General features: G+C 46.9%; 1 protein-coding gene across 7 annotated transcripts in view; it reads right to left on the bottom strand.

The window, feature by feature from the left end:
• WDR20 (WD repeat domain 20) overlaps nucleotides 1-17,997 on the bottom strand; it is a 62,937-nt gene that overhangs the window by 2,735 nt on the left and 42,205 nt on the right. For 4 of the 7 annotated variants that reach the window (XM_063089300.1, XM_063089302.1, XM_063089304.1 and 1 more), the window contains 2 exons: nucleotides 9,299-10,558; nucleotides 6,407-6,682 (listed from right to left, as the gene is read on the bottom strand). The exons of 1 other annotated variant lie outside the window; for it this stretch is intronic. In XM_063089300.1, the coding sequence (XP_062945370.1) occupies nucleotides 6,620-6,682; nucleotides 9,299-10,558 (1,323 nt within the window). In that variant the 3' untranslated portion in view covers nucleotides 6,407-6,619. Of the gene's footprint in view, nucleotides 1-3,121; nucleotides 3,223-3,337; nucleotides 3,439-6,406; nucleotides 6,683-9,298; nucleotides 10,559-17,997 lie in introns of those variants that run through there. 2 more of the 7 variants (XR_010022895.1, XM_063089301.1) reach the window with 2 other exon arrangements.

Raw genomic sequence — 17,997 nt, 5'->3', positions numbered from 1 at the left:
GCAAATATGCTCTTGCGCTTAAAACTCAGGGGTCCCTACCCTCAGGCACTGAGTGGAGGAGCCCCAGCCCGACCACAGGTGAAAAACTTCCAAGAGGACCCCAGGGACTCGGTCAAGGGCCTACTGGAGCCCTCTATCTATCACAGCCCAGCGGAGGGACGAATCGTCTAGGAGAAGCTGGCAGGAAGGTGGGACAGGTGAGATGGGCTGGGCCCCCAACCCTCACGCTCTGAACCCGGCCACCCCACAGAGGACCCTGCGGCGCAAGCTCCAGAGTGCACTGGGCACCCCTGTGCACATGCGGGTCTGTCACATTCCTGGAAGGGTGTGAGGAGAGGGTGACACAGGACTTAACACTCCCCAGGTAAGCGGGGAAGGGGCAGCACCCAGTACTCAGAACCCAACATGCAGGCGCGGCCCCTCTGGCCTTGTCACAGGCCAGCAGGATATTGACCTCAACGTCCATTCACTTCCTGGAGATGGAACCGCTTTGTCATGACAAATGAAGGCACTGGGGGGAAATTGCCGTTCGAAAGAAAATTAAATGTAAAAAGTCACCTTATTTCCATAAGCCTGTGCTATAGTCTAAAGATGGTCAGGTGGTGTGAGAGGACTACAGGAAAGAAAGCCCTAGGCCTCCATCGGAGAATCCAGGCCACTCCCCAGGGGAAGCCGACTGCCCAGCTCAACTGAAGAGCACAGTCTGAGGCACGTCTTTAAGTGTGGACGATCCACCCTTCCAAACTGTCATCCACATCAAATGCACACCGATCCTGCTGTCCCATCTGCCTACTCTTTAGGAAGAGAGCGCTACTTTCCTGCGTCCTTCAGATTACTTTTCATGGGAGAAACGGGCAAGACCAGCCCCAGGAGATGGAGAGTACCTGCTGAGAAGGGCTCACTCACGTCCCCAACTGTCCTCAGCAACTCGTGGTAACCGCTGGTCTGTGCACCAGAAATGGGACAGTTGGCAATTAAGGCCTGTACAAATATCAGGCAGAAGATTTCCCCAGCAGAGTCTGCACCTGTCCTATTGCCCTGCAGGGAGGAAGCCTGTTGTAGGAACAGTGACGGTTCTTCAATCTAAGAAGTTAATAAGCTGTTCCGTTTTCAGCAGAGTTGCCGTTTTATTCCTGCCAGCGATTTCATTTCAAAATTAAGTGATAAAATACTTAAGCTCTTATTCTGAGTTTGATTTTATTATGCTGAGCTAACAGAATTAAGCCTGTTTCACCTGAATGTACAGGAAAATATTTTGGTATAAGAACAAATTTACAAAAAAAGGAATGTGTCCATGTCCCTGCCCTCATGGACAATGAGATCGGAGACTCTGATAGCAAGACAAGACCATGGGTGTCACAGAGGCCCAGGTCAGAGAAAAGATGTGACCTGAAGTGCCATCAGGCCTCCTGACTCTGGTTTCTGGGGATTCTCCATCTGACCCCAGCCACCTTTTTTTTCCCAACTGGCTGGTACAGGGATTGAACCCTGGACCTTGGTGTTATCAGCACCATGCTCTGACCAACTGAGCTGACCAGTCAGCCACCTTTGACTGGCCTGTAAATGTCTGAGAGGACAGATCCTCAAGGGGACCGTTGTGGGATGAGGTATGAAAGTTTGGACTTAATGCCAATTAAGTCCTCATCTACCTGGGTTCGTTCAAAGCCCTCTCTGGTCATTTGACCCCCAAAGTCACTCTCCCTAGCCCAAACAAAAGTAACATGTAAACTGGCCCTGGGCCAGGTTTTACTGCATACAGACTAAAAAGCTTCTCTCTTGAGACTGTGTAGAAAAGTGCCATGAGAGAGAGTGCACCCTGCAGCAGCCACACATCCGGGAGCCGCGCTGGATGGCAGGGGCAGGGTGCTGTAGCGGTCACCTCCCTCAGCTTGGCTCCTGCGCCGAACCCTCCAGGCCTCTGGCTCTATGCTGTGGGCCAGGCTCTCCCCAGCAGTATCTCACCTCACGTGGAGACCAATGGCTATTTTTTGTAAAGTGATGCCTTTTTGGAGATGCTGCAAAAACGATGAGAAACAGCGCCAGGCGTACCCTCTGAGAACGCTTTGCTCTGGCTGTTTCCTCAGCTGCTCACCCACAGAGCCCCCTTCCTCTCACTATGCAAACCATGGCATAAAAGGCCCAAAGAAAACCTGGACAGAGCGGCACTTTTTCATTCCAAGGCCCGTGAGGCCACAGTCTCTGATTAAATGAGCCGGGTTTAGGAAGTAGGTAGAGCTCAGGCTCAGAAAGGCCAGTTGGCGTCCTGTGGCCCAGTCCACGGCATCTGGACCCATTCCTGCCCCAAGCTCGCTGTTTGTCCTAGGCCTGGAACCTCGGTTCCTGCTGGGCAGTTGGCCATGTCCCTTTGCCAGCCCTGACCTGCCCACTGACAGGTCACACTGAAGATGACACATTTCCCCCAAGGGCCATGCAACTTGATCTGTAATGAGAAAAGCCACCCGCAGAAAACAATCATGCTCTTTTCAGACCCCTGGGAAAAAGACCAAGGAAATAAAGGGCAACTAGTTATGGGCTCCTCTGAGATCCGTGCATGAGTACACCCACTGTCGTGTGAGGCCCTCTCTCCTGAGGCCCACTTGGATCTGAAATCCTCTCTGCTGGGAGGGGCAGGAAGAAGGATCCGACTTCCCTCTCCACAAAGCCTCTCTAGACTGAGTTGCTTCTGGGAAGATTTTGCCCCTGCTGGCCCCACCCGAGAGGAGAGGCTGGTTTCAGGGGCCACCACACTAGAAGAGGCAGGGAGAGCCCAGTGCCTCTAGTTACCCATCCCTCGCTAGGACCCACTGATTCAGAATCGATCATTTATTTCAACATATGGAGGAATGGCTATATTATATTTTTTTCAAGGTACAAACCTTAGAAGAGCAAAATGTTATTTTTTTTTCTTTAAAAAACAAAAAAGAAACAATCTGCTGTCACCCTAGCTGTCTTTAGTGACTAAAATCTACTCAGAGCTAAGGAAAAAGCCATGTACTGTTCTCGTGGCTGGCAGCAGGTCCGAGGTCACTTTGAGAGCTGCAGACCTGAGTATCTCTTGTGCTTTGCCAGCTCTGAGTCAAGACAAAAAGCGCAGACACTTCAGCACTGGAGGCTCCGCCGACCCAACACTCCAGGGGAACGATGGCACAGTGGGGAAGCTTCTGGAGTCCACCCCCTGGAGACTGAGGAGAGGCAGAGCACAGGGCTCAGCAGACGGCCCACCTGGAGGAGAGGCAGTGGTGTGAGCCCGATGTCTCATAAGACAGCAGGAAAGTGACAGCTGAGTGGGAGCACCACGGGCTGGATGAGGGGCTGTTTTGGACCAGCTCACCCTTACCTGTCACCACCTGTGGTGGGGAATGCGGGTCTAGGCCTGCAATTCTTGCTCTGAAGCATTCAGGGATGGAGGTGCCAGGGTGCTGCTCAGATCAGCTACGTCTGTCGAGAGTGAGGGACAACATTTCATAGCTGGACGATATATTCGCTAATTCTTCCCACCCCAAATGGAATGTCTCCCAGAAACCTGCTTACGAAGCTCTCTCTGCACCGGAGCCTAAGGGCTTAGTGTCTGAGGCAGGACAACCTCAACAGCCAGTGCAAAGCCTCAAGCAAATGCCATTCAAGATCAGGAGTAGGCAAACAACGAAATCTACCCAGGAAAAGAGCTCCTATAGAAAGCAGCCTGCCGGCCAGCTGCTGGCCATGTGGCGCAATAGAATGTCGGATGCCCAACATCCAGGATAGTGAGTCCGTGCTAACCAAAGCCAGCTTGCAGCCCAGGACGACTTCAGAATGTCAGCGTTCTCATCAAACTGAAGCCTTCACGCAGCCTGGCTGAAAAGTCAATCAACAGTCCTCTCCCCAGATTGGATTCACCACAGATGAGGACCACATATAACAGTATTTTTGATACTCAGAACAAACATTTCATTGAGTAAGCTTCTAATTATGAGAAACTCAGAATTGGTAATAAGAGGTAGCAATCCCTATGGCTATTTGTTCTATAAACCTTAACAAGGCCCTTAATTTTACAGCATTTAGAAGTTTTTTGGTTCACTGAATTTTTTTAAAGCTTAAATGTGAAAATGACTATTAAAAATTATCTACATTTACAATTCATTCACACATGTTTTATTTAATGTCAGTATACAGAGGCCAACCTCAAAATACTTCAGAATATCAAGTACGTCGTCTCTTTAGCTGTAACAGTGACAAAGGAATAACTAAAAAAGCAGTGAAAACAGAAACATGATTTTCTTAAAATTATAAAGTAACAATACTGATATTAAAGCTTCATTAATTATTGAAATACCTAAGAATTTACCAGTATTTCATGTTAGAAAGGCTCTTCATGAAATTAATTCAAGATGTCAAGAAATTAGATGAAAGTGTAAAAAAGGAAATACATGTGAATTTCACTTTTGGTTTTCACTGAAGGTGAATATCCATACAATTTCATACAGTGTCACCTAACATAACAATCTTTTCATAAACTCAGGTATACAGAAATCATAAAAATGCAGGAAATGTTTCTTTTACACTTTTAAATTGAGAGACAGCAATTTAACTATGACACAAAGTTCATGTAACAGATGGAGCAATGAAAAAAAAACATCAGTTGAACAGTTGCCCTCTCTTGGAAAGGCGTGCTCTCAACAGTTTTTAACTGCAGATCTGAGTTTCAAAGGTAAATAGTTGAATACAAGTGTATTTAAATGGTGAGCCACAGACTTCATTTTAGCCGGACAGATGTCTCCTCTCTTAGAGACATCACTGGGGTCACTGTGATGAGCACCTTGTTAATCTAAACTGATATATATAACAGTCCCAATCAGCCCAAGGCAAAGGGCGAGCTCTGGACAAGGAATGGCCCTTGCTGGCGGTTCCCAGGACAGTAGACACATCAACCTTTCACCTTTGCAACCCAGACCAGACTAGAGATGACGTCTCCAGATTATTCATTAGGCCTCCATGTGCATACAGAGGTTCTCACTGCTGAGGAATGAAACCTCAACAATGGACACACCCACTGCGTGGGACAACTGGGCAGTCACAGGCCAACTGCTTCCCCCTCGTTCACCCACGTAGGAGGCAGTGCAGGGGCCACTGATCCCCTCAGCCAAGTCCTCACTAAGAATGTGGCACCATGCATCTTCCTCTGGAAAATCCACAGCTGAGCTCTGCTGCTAGTTCTTCCTCAGTCAGATGCACGAGACAAGACGTTTGGGTTTTCCAAAGGATTCCTTCTCCAGCCCTCCCCTTCCCTCTGGCTTTCCCCTCTTCACACTCTAAGCTTGCTCAGCAAAGACATAAAACATCTCCCTCCCAGGCAGGAGGTGAGGAGGACCTTGTACACAGGCGCAGACAGGTGGCAAGGCAGTTTCACCAGCTTCAGCACAAATTTGATACTTTAAAAATTCAAGATGCACCCAGCACAGGAGGAAGTGGGGAGAAAGGGCGGCCCGGCGTCTGCCAGCCAGGACTCGGTGCTGAGCTGAACAGTGGAGAAGAGTGCTGAGCCCCATCTGGGACATGTGTGTAGACGCCCATAGAAATAGTTTTTTTTTTTTTTTTTTTTTTTTTTTGCGGCTGGTTGGTAAGGGGATCTGAACCCTTGACCTTGAAAAATGGAAAAGTTTCATAGCATTTTGTTCCTCACAATTTCTGAATGTCTTTGAACCAAGAATCATTGTTATAACTTCTTTCTGCTTTTCTACCCCTCCATTTTTCTACCTTAAGGCATTAGTCCCATGCAGAGGGCTCACAAGAGAGAACACTGCTAAACTGCTAGAAGGTTTGATCAGCACACAGAACAAAATTAAGATCCTTTACCACTGTTTAAGGAAATTTAGAACCCAAAGTTACTGGTTACTTTTAAAGTGTCTGCCTACTACGCTCTTACACATTTGCTTTTCAAAGGCGGCAAGGTTTTTCCAAAGACTCCCTTCTCCTGGCCTCTCAGGAATAAAGGTCCCTGAATAAAAAGAAAGTCTCAGAGAAAGGCTGCGGCTGTGGCTGCAGCTGCCCGTGGTGTTTAGAGGCCTGCCTCACCAAAGTCACAGCACAAACCTGGCTTCTGGGATTACTGGAAGGCTTTAAAAGAGGTGATCCAGAGCAAGGTGAGCAGGCGGCGCCCTGCCCTGGTTTGGTGCCCAGTGAGGGCTTCTGATGCTGTGCACGGTGAGCTCACCCTCCTGCTGGCTGGGAGCAGAACTCTTGGGCCATTGTCTGTGCTTTTCATCTAGGCGGTTCAGGACGTGTTTGCAAAGTAGTTAACAGCCTCCTCTTGCCAATTGCTGTGTTTTATTCCAGAGGCTGGGTTAGAAAAGATATTTTTGCTCACAATAATGTTTATGTTGAAAAACTCTGAAAAGTGTCAATGAGGAAGCTCAAAGTTTGGTGAGTAACCTACAAAAATGCTCCCCAAACTTCTTAGTGGCTACTGTGGGAGCTGCGTGGCATTGCACCTTACACATCTGAGGTCAGGAAGCTCCGCGACTGGCCCTCCCGGTGCCCGCCCCAGGTCTGTAGGAGCCACTACTCAGAAGCACATCCAAGGAGGAGGAGAGCCCACCCACCCCTCTCCTGTGCCCTCTTCTCGTCGAGCTGTCGGGCACCTTTAGTTCTGGTCTTGGAGAACACCTTGCACTCTGTCCTCCTGCCTGCAGAAGTGCTCTGCTGGCTGTCAAAGAAAGGGGGCAGGAGTCAGAGGGGCACAGTGGACTGGAGCAGCATCGCCCGCAGTGACCCGAACCAGCCTAGGCTGGATCATGCAGCCCCTCCCCAGGGCTGACACCCAGCTCTCCATCGAGCCCTGACCCCAACGAAGGGAGCCTTGGGGAGGGGGAAGAGATGCAGCAAGGGGGCCCCAGACAGACATTAAAGTACCACACTCATTAGTAGAAACTGAAAAGAAAAAGATTGTGACCAAGGCCCAAATCCAAAACTGTGATATCATCCTAGTTTTTAAAACTGGAGGTGGAAGTGGAGACACACACACACTCAGGCTGCTATTAGGCCGCACATTTCAGAGCTTAAGTTCTTAAGGAAACAGTAATACCCTCTTCTTGCTTCCCACCCCACCTCCCTTCCCATCAACAGCTAACTCCCAAGTCACAATGGCACTGCAGCTCAGCGATTCCTCCTTAATCCCAGCAGGTGCAGCTGGGCATGTTAAAGGAGAGAAGAAATCAAACTGCCCAGGTGGTTGGTGGTTACATAGGTGTATACACGCCCAGCTTCCTTGCCAGTGGGTAATCCCTTCAGAATTGAAAGGTCATCATAAATTTTGCCACAAATGCCACTTACCTGTGATCAGCTACTCTCCATTTACATTAAATACAAAGTCCTGAATTTTGAAACTGCATATTCAATGCCTCAGAAGCATTTGAAACTGACTTTCTAAAACTATGTAGGTACATAAAATTGCACAGGGAGCTGTCATTATAATCTCTCCAGTGACAGTAGATCAGTTAACCTTTAGGAACAAAGGACTGTATTTTAAAGGTAGATGGTACATTAACATTCCCATGAAGTGCTGCTTAAGGGACATGAAATGCATAACAGAGGTGAGGTGCCCCCGGAAGGCTGAGTGGCTCTCCTGCAGCAGCCCCATGCCATCACTATCACACTGCAGAGAAACCACCTGCATTGAGGAAAACGGTGGGGCCGGGTGAATGGAGCCAGCCATGACATATTCCAAGCCATAAGCAGGCCCAGCGAGCTGGCCTGGCTTCCAGGACGGGCTGCGTTAAGAGAACAGAGAACTGCTGCTCCCTCTACCAGGGTCTTTACGCTGCAGAGAAATAAAGTCGCCAGGTCTTCACTTTGCTGAATCGCATTCACTACTCAAACCAGTATAAATTATCACTACCTCTATATTTAATTACAAAGGTGTGCAAGACAGACAAACATACCTAAATGCCCAAAATAAGTTAACAAATAAGATAATTACCATTTTGACATAAAATATATAGCTCAAAGAACCATCTCATCCATGTGAAACTGGGATCTGAAAAGAAATTCCTTACACAGCTAAGGATCATAAGGAATTAGAATCAAATACCACTGTTTCCCATGGAAGCAGCACAGCCTCCCTGCCGCAGAGGGAGTCCACACAGCACCGCTTCTGAGTGGCCACAGGCCATCAGGGCCCTGGGGGCAAGAGCTCGGGGTGGAAGCCACTATGGACGGAGCCTGAGTGTCAGGCCAGCATCAGCATCCCAAGAGTCATCCCGGAATCACAACTGCCATCCAAGAATAAGAAAAGGGAAACCTGCACCTGTGCCTCCCCTGGGGGTTGGGGGGACTAAACCCAACAAGTGCCACGTCAGGAAGTACTCTGACGTCTCGGGGAGTCTAACAGTCTTTACAAAACAAAGCAGAGGAGTCTGCCCATGGCCTAAAGTCACGTGCCTTTCTGACCACCCCCCAAAAAACAATAAAAAATCCTTTTTCCCTCACTGGGAAAACACATAAGCAAAGTGTGTCTGACATAAAAGACCTCAGCTTATGTGACAAGAGGCACTTCTGACAACTGCTATGAGCGTCCTCAGCCCTCAGTTCGTGTTAACTGTCCAGGCTCTGAGCAACGTGGATATTTTAGTGCACAGAATCTCAATCAAAGTGCTACAAACTGCTTCTTTGAAAAAAGATGTTTATTAAACAATTTTAATTGTCATAAAATGACTAAAATGGGTTTTAAAAATTAAGGCTCTTCTCTTTCTGTGGATTGCCAGAACAATGTAAAAATAATATTAATCAACCCTGCTGAACGTTTTGTTCCTAAAGTTAAATTTCATAGATTCCTAAACATTTTACGATTAAGATAAAAAACTGGACTATAAATGACAATTAATGGCCATCTGTACTGAACACACACTCTGATCAGGTGTACAATATTCTAATTGAGTAATTAAGCAAAAATATTCCAGTTAAAGCATAAAATTTAGCATTTTAAAGTCATCGTTTCCCCACCCTGTCATGATTTTCCTAAAATTGAAATAGTCTAATACAGGAGCGCTACCTTTGGGACTCTATATATTCCCAGGAGGATGACTGACTTGGCTGGCAATTAGCTTGATTATATTTTTTTAAATGCTCTAAAGTGAATTATCAAACAATTCAGAATTACATGGCATGCAGTATCCAAAATTATGGCTCTGATGCATTTAGATTTACATTAAGAATAAGAAGTGTCATTCACATTCATTGTACACCCCACCCCTCCCGCAAGGAAAAAAAAATCACTACCTATTCAAGTTCTAGATCTGGCGCAGCATTAAGGATTAAAACTTACCACTTTACCAGGCCTTCCCCATGTGCAAATAAATCCCTCCTGACAAGCAGTGACTATACAGTCTTCAAGAAAAATTAATACAGTCAGTCTTTCATGTGCTATCTTTTTACAGATCAGTGGCTCTAACAAAGGAACATCTTCCATTCGAGGACACAGGGGTGTTCCCAAAGTTTTAGCGGGGTCCATTTTGGTTTTAGTAACTAAATTCAGTTTGTCACTGCTCTTGCTAGAAATGTGTCCCATGCTATGGTTTCGCTTGTGATCTTTCTCATGGTGCCTCTCCTTCCGGTCGTGTAGTGAGAGAGTTGCAAATTTGCTGACCCCAGAAGCAATGGCCCCATCCATGACACTGCTTTTGCTGCCAGCATTTGAGACTGTTGAATGTGGAAGGCTATTAGACCGTGGCAGAGGAGGGGGCACAGAGTTCCCGGGCGTTGTGACACTGTTCCCATTGCTTCCAGCTGGAGGACTCGTGGCATTCATGACATTTGTGTGTGTCCTTGCTCTTGAGAGAGGTTGGTGAGGGAAAAGGATGTCTTCTGTAAGGTCCCACAAACAGAGCTGTGTGTCCTGGCCCACCGAACCAAACCGATATGTGACACTTACAGGGCGGCTGTCTGTAGAGTTCCGTTTGGACAGCCTGGACTGCGTACTATTTGCTCGATCTCTGCCAAAATGAAGAAGGTCTTGGAAGTCCTCGTCACTGCCACTGAACTCCATAGGGTCACTTTCTTCTACACTAGTGGTATAGGGATCAAATGCCACAACACTGACCCAAGATTTGTGCCCGTGGCCTCTAGCTATTACTCGACAGTCTACAAAAGACCAGACTGTCACCAAGTCGTCCTCTCCACCTGTCACAATGTACTTGCCATCAGGGCTCCAGCACACACACAGCAAGCCCCCAAAGTAGCTTTTCATCGTACCATGCAGCTCCACCGAGTCAAAGTTGAACACCCGCAGAAACCCGTCCTGGCTCACGCAGGCTAAGAACTTGCCATCTGGGGAGAAAGCAAACTCGTTGAGGGCCCCCTCGCCCACCGTCCACTTGAGGAGAGGGTTCCTCGTGGATTTGCTCTTGCAAGTGTGCACAGCAAAGCTCTCTCCCTGCTTCAGAAGCTGGTAGTGGGGGGCTGTGGTGCCACAAGTGTGCTCCACATTATACAAGTACATGTTCCCACTCGAATGGGCTACTAGGAAAAGGCTTTCCGAACCGGGAACCCATTTGACACAGGTTACTCGTGACTTGTCTATTAGTCTCTGTGAAGACAAAGGAGAACAAGTTATCACAATGGAGAAGTTTTAAAGGTCTACTTTTCCAGCAAGAAAACTTGTCTGCCTCTCGGTGAGAAGGCAAGAGTCCATCCAGGCACTGCACATTTTATCCTGTGGCCAGTCAAGCCAGTGAAGAGCATCTTGGCCCTGTGTAGAATTGCTTTCTACAACTGCACTTGGAGGTTAGGCCATTGGCTTTCACTGAGGGAGTCAGTCGGTCAACTAATATTTGTTGAGAGCCTACTACGTGTCAGACACTGGACCAGGCACTGGGATACACTGGTGAGAGAGACGGCCCTTGGACACTTTCCTTCTTACAGAAGCAGAGTCTAAATCTGTGATTCACTGCATCTACACGTGGCATCCTCTCTAGGAGGACCCACAGGAAAAAGCTCAGTCCTCAAAGCCGGGAAAGCTATTATGCCTCACAGGATTCTCTGCATTTATTGTGACTGTAAGTCACATGCTGACTACATCTGGCCCTCTGCTTTGGCTACTCGAAGGTGGGCAGTCCAATCTGCAGCCCACTCCTAGCAGCACCTAGGACGTCAAAGCGCACTTCCTGGGTTCTAACTCAGCCCTGAATTCACCGAGGCCTCCTTGCTCATATGCGCCATCCTGTGTATATTTTTACAAGCATTTCCTCAAAATCTTCTTTGGAATGAGGTGGTGTTTAAAGAAATAAATAATTAATTCAGGAGTATGGTTTAAACACTATCACTCCAGTCCATGCTACTTTTTGGTCCAGCGATGTACTGTTTCTTTAACAGTACTCTTGCCTTTAAAACCAAAAGAACAAAAGGCAAAAAGTAAAACTCCCCCAAAGGCTCAAGTACCCCTCCCTGCTTGCAGACCCGGCCATAGGAATCGCTGGCACAGCAGCTTCCACAAGGGTGAGCCCTCTCTAGGCTGCCTGGTCTCAAAATCATATCACCAGCTACAGCACAGTGTACTAACACCAAGGTCAAGGGCTTGGATCCCCATACTGGCCAGATACCAAAACAACAAAAAACAATCAAAATCACATCACCAGAAATCATCCAGAAGTTCCCAAGTCCTGCCTAGAAGCTCCGACTGCCCAACGCTCTCTGTTGCATCATCACCCCAGTAACGTATCCCCTGGGAGCACGGTAGCCCCCTAGGGAGTTAAACACTTGCTTCCACTTTCACCTGATTGAGATTCCCAACTTGAGGCTCAGAGGGGCACTGGGGTACCCTGATGTGGACCCTGCCAAGAAACACTGCCTGCCACCTAGCTGGTCTTTGCGTCTGCTATGTGTGCTGGAGTTTTACAGAAATTTACAAACATGAAATAACTTGATTTTTAAAGAAGGGCTGGAAGAGAAGGAATTAATGAGCCATGAAAGCTTACTGCATGAAAATTAGACCTCAGAAGGTAGGTCGAACAAATGACCCGAGGCAGGGAAGTGGGGGTGGGGGTGAACCCTGCACAGCATGCAGACCCAGGGCCAGAGGGTGGGAGGTTGGGCAGGCGTCACCGCTTATTGCCATAGAATGGCGTGGCTTGCCCTCTTAAATTAACAGCAAGCATCACGCTGGCCTTGGGGACATAGCCAATATTTTCATTCCCCGCCTCTTTCCCTTCCTGCCTGATGACCTACCTATAAAAGGCACCTGACCTACGTTAACACCAACAACCTAAAAACCTAGCACCATTCTGGCAGGATTTCCATTAGACCTTCATTACTTCTTCAGCAAGAGATTAGAGACAATTTACAGGGCCAGGGCAGGGCTTTTTTTGGGGGGGGTGTGCAGCTCTACAGGGATTATGTTGATGGTGGGTTTAGAGAACCCCAAACCCCCAAATGAGAGCTCTGCGAGGCTTGCTGTTTATGACCTTGCTGCACCCACCGGGTCCAGGCTGCCCCAGAACTCCTGATCCCACAAACACGACCATGCCTAATGGCTCAGTGTCTGGGGGTGTCCACAGCTCACCCCATCAGTGGTCTTTGTCAGGTGGGCCTACACAGGCTAACTCAGGGCTAGTAAGTCAGACTGCTGTCGTTATCCTAGGACAGTGGCTATCAATTCCTGCAACTTACTTTTCACCAGAACCAAATTAAATAACAATTCTTCCAAGATCACTTGATGGTTACTCTACCGTGTGTGAAAAATCTTAAGGACATAAGAACTTCTAGCAGTATGGTTATTTTGAGTCTTAAAAAAACAACAGAATAATTCTGGCATAACTTGGAAACTGTGATACTGTCAAGTAAAAACAGTACTGCTCTGCAATGGTGAGGTATGAAGATAAGTAGTTACAGCACTGTTATTAAATTGTTACTGCAATGGCAAAACACACTAAAGAAACTTTATTCCCATATTAAAAAGTTGCAGTGAGACTATCATAAGTGGACATATAGATGTAACCAATGGACAAAACCCGTGCTCATCTATCACACTGCCCCACCCCACCCCGGGGCACCTAATCAGACAGTACTGTCACAATCTGGCACTGGAGGACTGGGACACCAGTTTAAGCAACTACAGACCAAAAGGACCTTGGATCCAGCTTTAATGGGGTAAGGGTTTCTCACCTGCTCTTCCCTGTCAGTTTTCCCTATTGGATCGTGTGCTCGAGGATGGGGAAAAATGTGCCTTTCATCTAAGGGTGCCCTGTGTCTCAACCACAACTCAGCTGTATGGCAGGCAGGCCTCAACATATGCAAGCCACATCAACAGAAGCACTCGTCCTAACTTCCAACCTGAGTATCTGCTGTGGGTGCCAGGCACTGGTAAGAGGCTTCATACCCACGCTCTCTAATGCTCAAAATAACTTGCAAAGTAAGCTTTTTTTTTTGAATAGGTAATGTATTCATAATTCAAATGAAAGCATACAGTAGAAAATCTCACTCACACTCTTCTCCATTTCAAACCCTCTGTCCCCTGATATTAGCTTCTTGTTTATCTCTCCAGAGTGTCTTCATGCATGTACTAGCCAAACACAAATACAAGTTTATCTACCCTCCTTTTCAGATGAAAGGAAGCAAACTACGCACTCTCACCTCTGCTTTCCCCTTCAGTACTGCATCTGTACAACCGTCTGTATGGGCACAAAGACAGCTTCCTCTTTCTTTTCTAAAGCTGCAGAGTACTCGATTATGGATATACTGCAGTTTATTGTAAAAGTCCCCCAGTGAGGGACATTTATGTAGCAAGGAACAACCTTATACAGGGGGCAGTTCTCACATGTATGAGTAGTACACCTGCAGGGTAAATTCCGAGTGGAATAACTGGGTCAAAAGATATATATGTTTATAATTTTTATAGATATGGCCAAACTGCCTCCCATGGAGAATGTAACAATTTATATTCCCATTGGCAGTGCAGTAGTGCCTATTTCCCTATAGGAAAGTAGGTATTATTGCCATATTAACCATGAGGAAACAGAGGCTCAGAGAGGTCAAGAAACCTGCATGAAGTCTCATTCATTCATTCATTCATTCAGTAGTGGGTGCACACCATATGCACTGACATGCACTGACACAGCACTAATTCAAATAGACATCCCTTCCCACACGGAATTCATGCTCAAGTGGGATGAGAAGATAAGTGAAATTTATAAGATCTGATGGCAATAAGTGCTGTGGAGAAAAAAACAAACTAGGAAGTGCTGGGGGGAGGGGGTTAAGTGATTTCAATCTCAAATAGGATGGCCAAGAAGGGCCTCTTTCTCTGCTGGTGCAGGACACCTGAGCAAAGACTGGAAGGATGGCAGAAAGCAAGGTGAGAGGACGTCAGGCAAGTGTGCCCACGCAGAGGGAGCAATCGCAAGGGCCCTGAAGCGGGAGCGAGCCCAGCCCATCAGAGGCACAGCAGAGAGCCACTGCAAGAGGGGCAGAAAGGCAAGATGGAAAACCAGTGCAGGCCCATCGGACCCCGGAGCGGGTATGCTGCCTCCTGTCCCACAGAAAAACGTCAACTAGCTTTGAAGAGCAGCAGGGTAGGAACAGGGTGCCAGCCTACTTCAGACCCCAGGGCCAGGGTGGGAAGCAGAGCTGGAGGCCGAGTTGGTAGAGAGTCAGTTAATTTGAACTGCTCTGGGTTGCTATTTGGTTTGGGTTTAACAAAAAGGGAAGAGAACAGAAAGCATTTTACTCCTGTCTTTCAAATTAAGGAACAGAAATAACTGGAACATTTTATTCAATAAATATAAGATAAAAAATTATGCAGCCCAATTTCTGTACCATAAGGATATATTTTTGTTCCAGAAAATATCTAGTAAAGAAAAGAAAAAAATCTTAGTGGCCAATGCTGAGTAATGGGATTTCCTGTTGGGCTTGAATTCTCTAGTATCAATGGGGCCTTGACCTGGATGAGCATGTTGAAAAAACACTCCGGGCAAAACTCTGGTCCCTCTGAGGAGTTTCCAGGATAGAGACGGGACAAGGATGCTGAGAGAGGCAGGGGCACAAGGGGCAATCCTTAGAGGACAGAGGGCCTATGCAAGGGGGGACAGCCCAGCCAAGGCTCAGAACAGAACAGTCCAGGGGGGATCTACGGTTGTGTGCAGCATTTGTTTTGGCTGAAGCCCCTGAGTAGGGGCAGGGAATTAGGTCTAGAATCATGAGCTGGGACTCGGGGCTGTGAAGTCCCAGGCTAAAGGGCTTGGGCAGTGACCTGAAGCCCTGCACTGCCCAGTCCTATAGCAATGGTCTGAAGTAAGTTGTGCTGAGTGTAAAATACACAGTGGATTCTGAAGATGTGGTATGAAAAAAAAAATGATGACTGTCTCATTCATGATTTTTACACTGGTTATATGTTGAAATATTTTGGATATACTGGATAAAAATAAATTTTAAAATTAATTTCACCTGTTTTTTCCTTTTTTAATGTGGCTATTAGAAAATTTTAAATTGAGTGTGAGGATCGGACTGTATCTCTACCAGCAGGGCTACTGCAGATACTGGGGGCACCAGAGGTTCCTGAAAAGGAAAGTGACAGAATAATGTGAAATCACCGAGCAGTAGGTACAGAGTAGAGGATGGGGTGTAGTTAGGGAGGAACCAGTTAGAAGGTTGTGACAATTATCCAGGTCATGGACAAAAAGATCTTACACTTGACTGGTGGCAGCATGGCGGGATGAACTGTTTAACAGCGGATGTGGCTGGGTGGGGGGTAGGGAAAGGGGTGTATGTGTAAAGACCCCCAAGTTTTCTCCAGTACATAGAAAGGTCAGTCTGCAGCTAATAAAATGACCAAGGAAGCCAAAGAAATCAGCTGTGAACAGTAAGATCCACATCTGTGACACCCTAAGATCTCCAAGGAAGAAAGTACGACAAGAAGTAAAGTGTAGAACTCTGAAGAAACCTACTGAGAGGGAGCAGGACAAAAATCAGGAAAGCAAAAGAAAAACCCACTGAATGACCCAGCAGTGCCATGAAGAGAGAGCCGGCAGGAGAGGCAGGTGCTGGTGTTGAAGACTGTCCTCTCCCAAGGCCCGGAAAGCTGAGGCCCAGAGGCATAAGTGCTTTCTAGCAGGGAGAGCACAGGGGCTTCCTTAAGAGAGGGCACAGGGAAGCACATTTGGGGGCTGAGAAGGTGGTGCTGAGGGCAAGGGACAGACTGGGGGTGGGGTGCAGGCAGGTGCCTGGTAGAGGAAGGTGAGGTTGTGGGGAGGGACTGAGGAGAAGCAAGGTCCTAGGAGAGGCTGGGGGAAGAAACCTGTGGAAGTGAGGAGGACTGTGGTGGGAAAGAGCTGAGGAGAGTGTGGACCCCTCCTAGGCAGGCTGGGATCCTAGCAGACCTGAAAAGTGCAGCTGAGTGGACAGGGGCACTGTAGGTGCTCGGTGAGGAAGGGAAGTGAGGGAGAGCACAGAGGACAGCAGGGCAGCTAGGACAGAGTCTCTGTCAGATCGACTGGCGTGGCCACAGGGCTGTCCATTAAAGACAAATTCCAAAACGCCGCAAAGCCCATCTTAACCACTTTGTAATAAAAACACTTAAAACCAAAACAAAATATCAACATGGCATTTCTGTGTACATCAGGACATCTACTCCTAGGCCACTGCTTGGGTGGGCTCCAATATCTGTCTCCACCAAGTACTCAGCCAAGGCCCTCCCCAACATTCCCAATCGTGAATGCCAAATAAACTGTCCCATCTCAGATATTAACCCAAAGAAAAATCACACTAAACAACAAAAATACTACCATATCTAACAGAGTTTCTAAATATACTATACTAGTTAAAAGGAAACAAGAATAAAAATAAATCTGTAACTACATTGAAGTACCATTGCTAAATCTACTAATTTCAAGTTTTTTCTTTTTCTTTTTCCTCACTATCAACATAAGAAAAAATTATTTTGGGGGGGTAGTGGATATGCATTTTACAACTGAGATATTAATTTATAACAAAAATACGAAATCAAACAATTCAAAAACCACAGCAGCTCTGGAAAAGCCATAATGTAACCACAAGCAAAAATGGCAACTAAAGGCCTTGCTTATGCAAAGGCATTTGTAGAGGGCTGACGCTTCCCTCAGGAAATATGAGGAAAGGGTATTTCAAAGCCACGTAAGAAAGGATCAGATGTCATTTTTATCAACGTTAAAACCTTAAGGAGTACATCATTATGTGTTTATTTCCTTCCTTCGATTAAAAAAAGCAACAAAAACAAAACTAACAAAATGCACAGGCCACTCCTTTGTATCAAAACTAGGCAGATTACTGCAGAGCAGGGCCTGGTTTGCTCCCCCACTCCTGGGGGCCCTTGGTGCAGGAGGTGCCAGCAGCTGTTGGGATGTGACAGCGCCTGGCCTTGGGTTGTCAACGCTGTCTCCCCCGGCCCAACCCTAGTAGTCAGGGCCATCTCCTCTCCAGTGTGCCCACAGTTAGATTTGATCTAAATGCCACAAGGAGATGCAGGGCTCACCCAGTGTGTTCGCGTTGGCCTTACAACTTGTGAGAAAGGAGAAAGTCAAGAACAGAAGGTCTCATTCCATGTCAGTAATGAAAGAAGCCAACATGACAAGTTCTTTTTAGATTTTATACTTAACCAACAATCAAAACATACTTGAAAATCCTTTGAAGTTACTATTCTGTGGATACAACCCCAAAATCAGAATGTTTATAAAGACAACAAAGTTGCATTCATCACCATATAGGAATTGTCCTTTTATAACTCTTCCTCCCCAAATATATAACCACTAGTGACAAAAAGTAAACTCTTCGTCCCCTTGGGATGCTTCACACAAGACTGAATGCTGACCAGGGGTGACTCCTTTCCAGGTAGCTCTTATTAGGAAGGTAGGCTCCATGGTCTGGGAGCTTGTTAGATGAACTGTGTGCCAAAATCTCTCCATAAAGGCCCATAAGACATTTGCAAGGGCATAATATACAGAGAACGCTACAAACAGAAACCTAAAATCTACTTTAAAAGATTAGAGAAGGCAGAGACTC

This window comes from Cynocephalus volans, chromosome 3, assembly GCF_027409185.1.
Source record: "Cynocephalus volans isolate mCynVol1 chromosome 3, mCynVol1.pri, whole genome shotgun sequence".
Taxonomy (NCBI): domain Eukaryota; kingdom Metazoa; phylum Chordata; class Mammalia; order Dermoptera; family Cynocephalidae; genus Cynocephalus; species Cynocephalus volans.
This window is presented reverse-complemented; position numbering and strand designations above follow the sequence as displayed.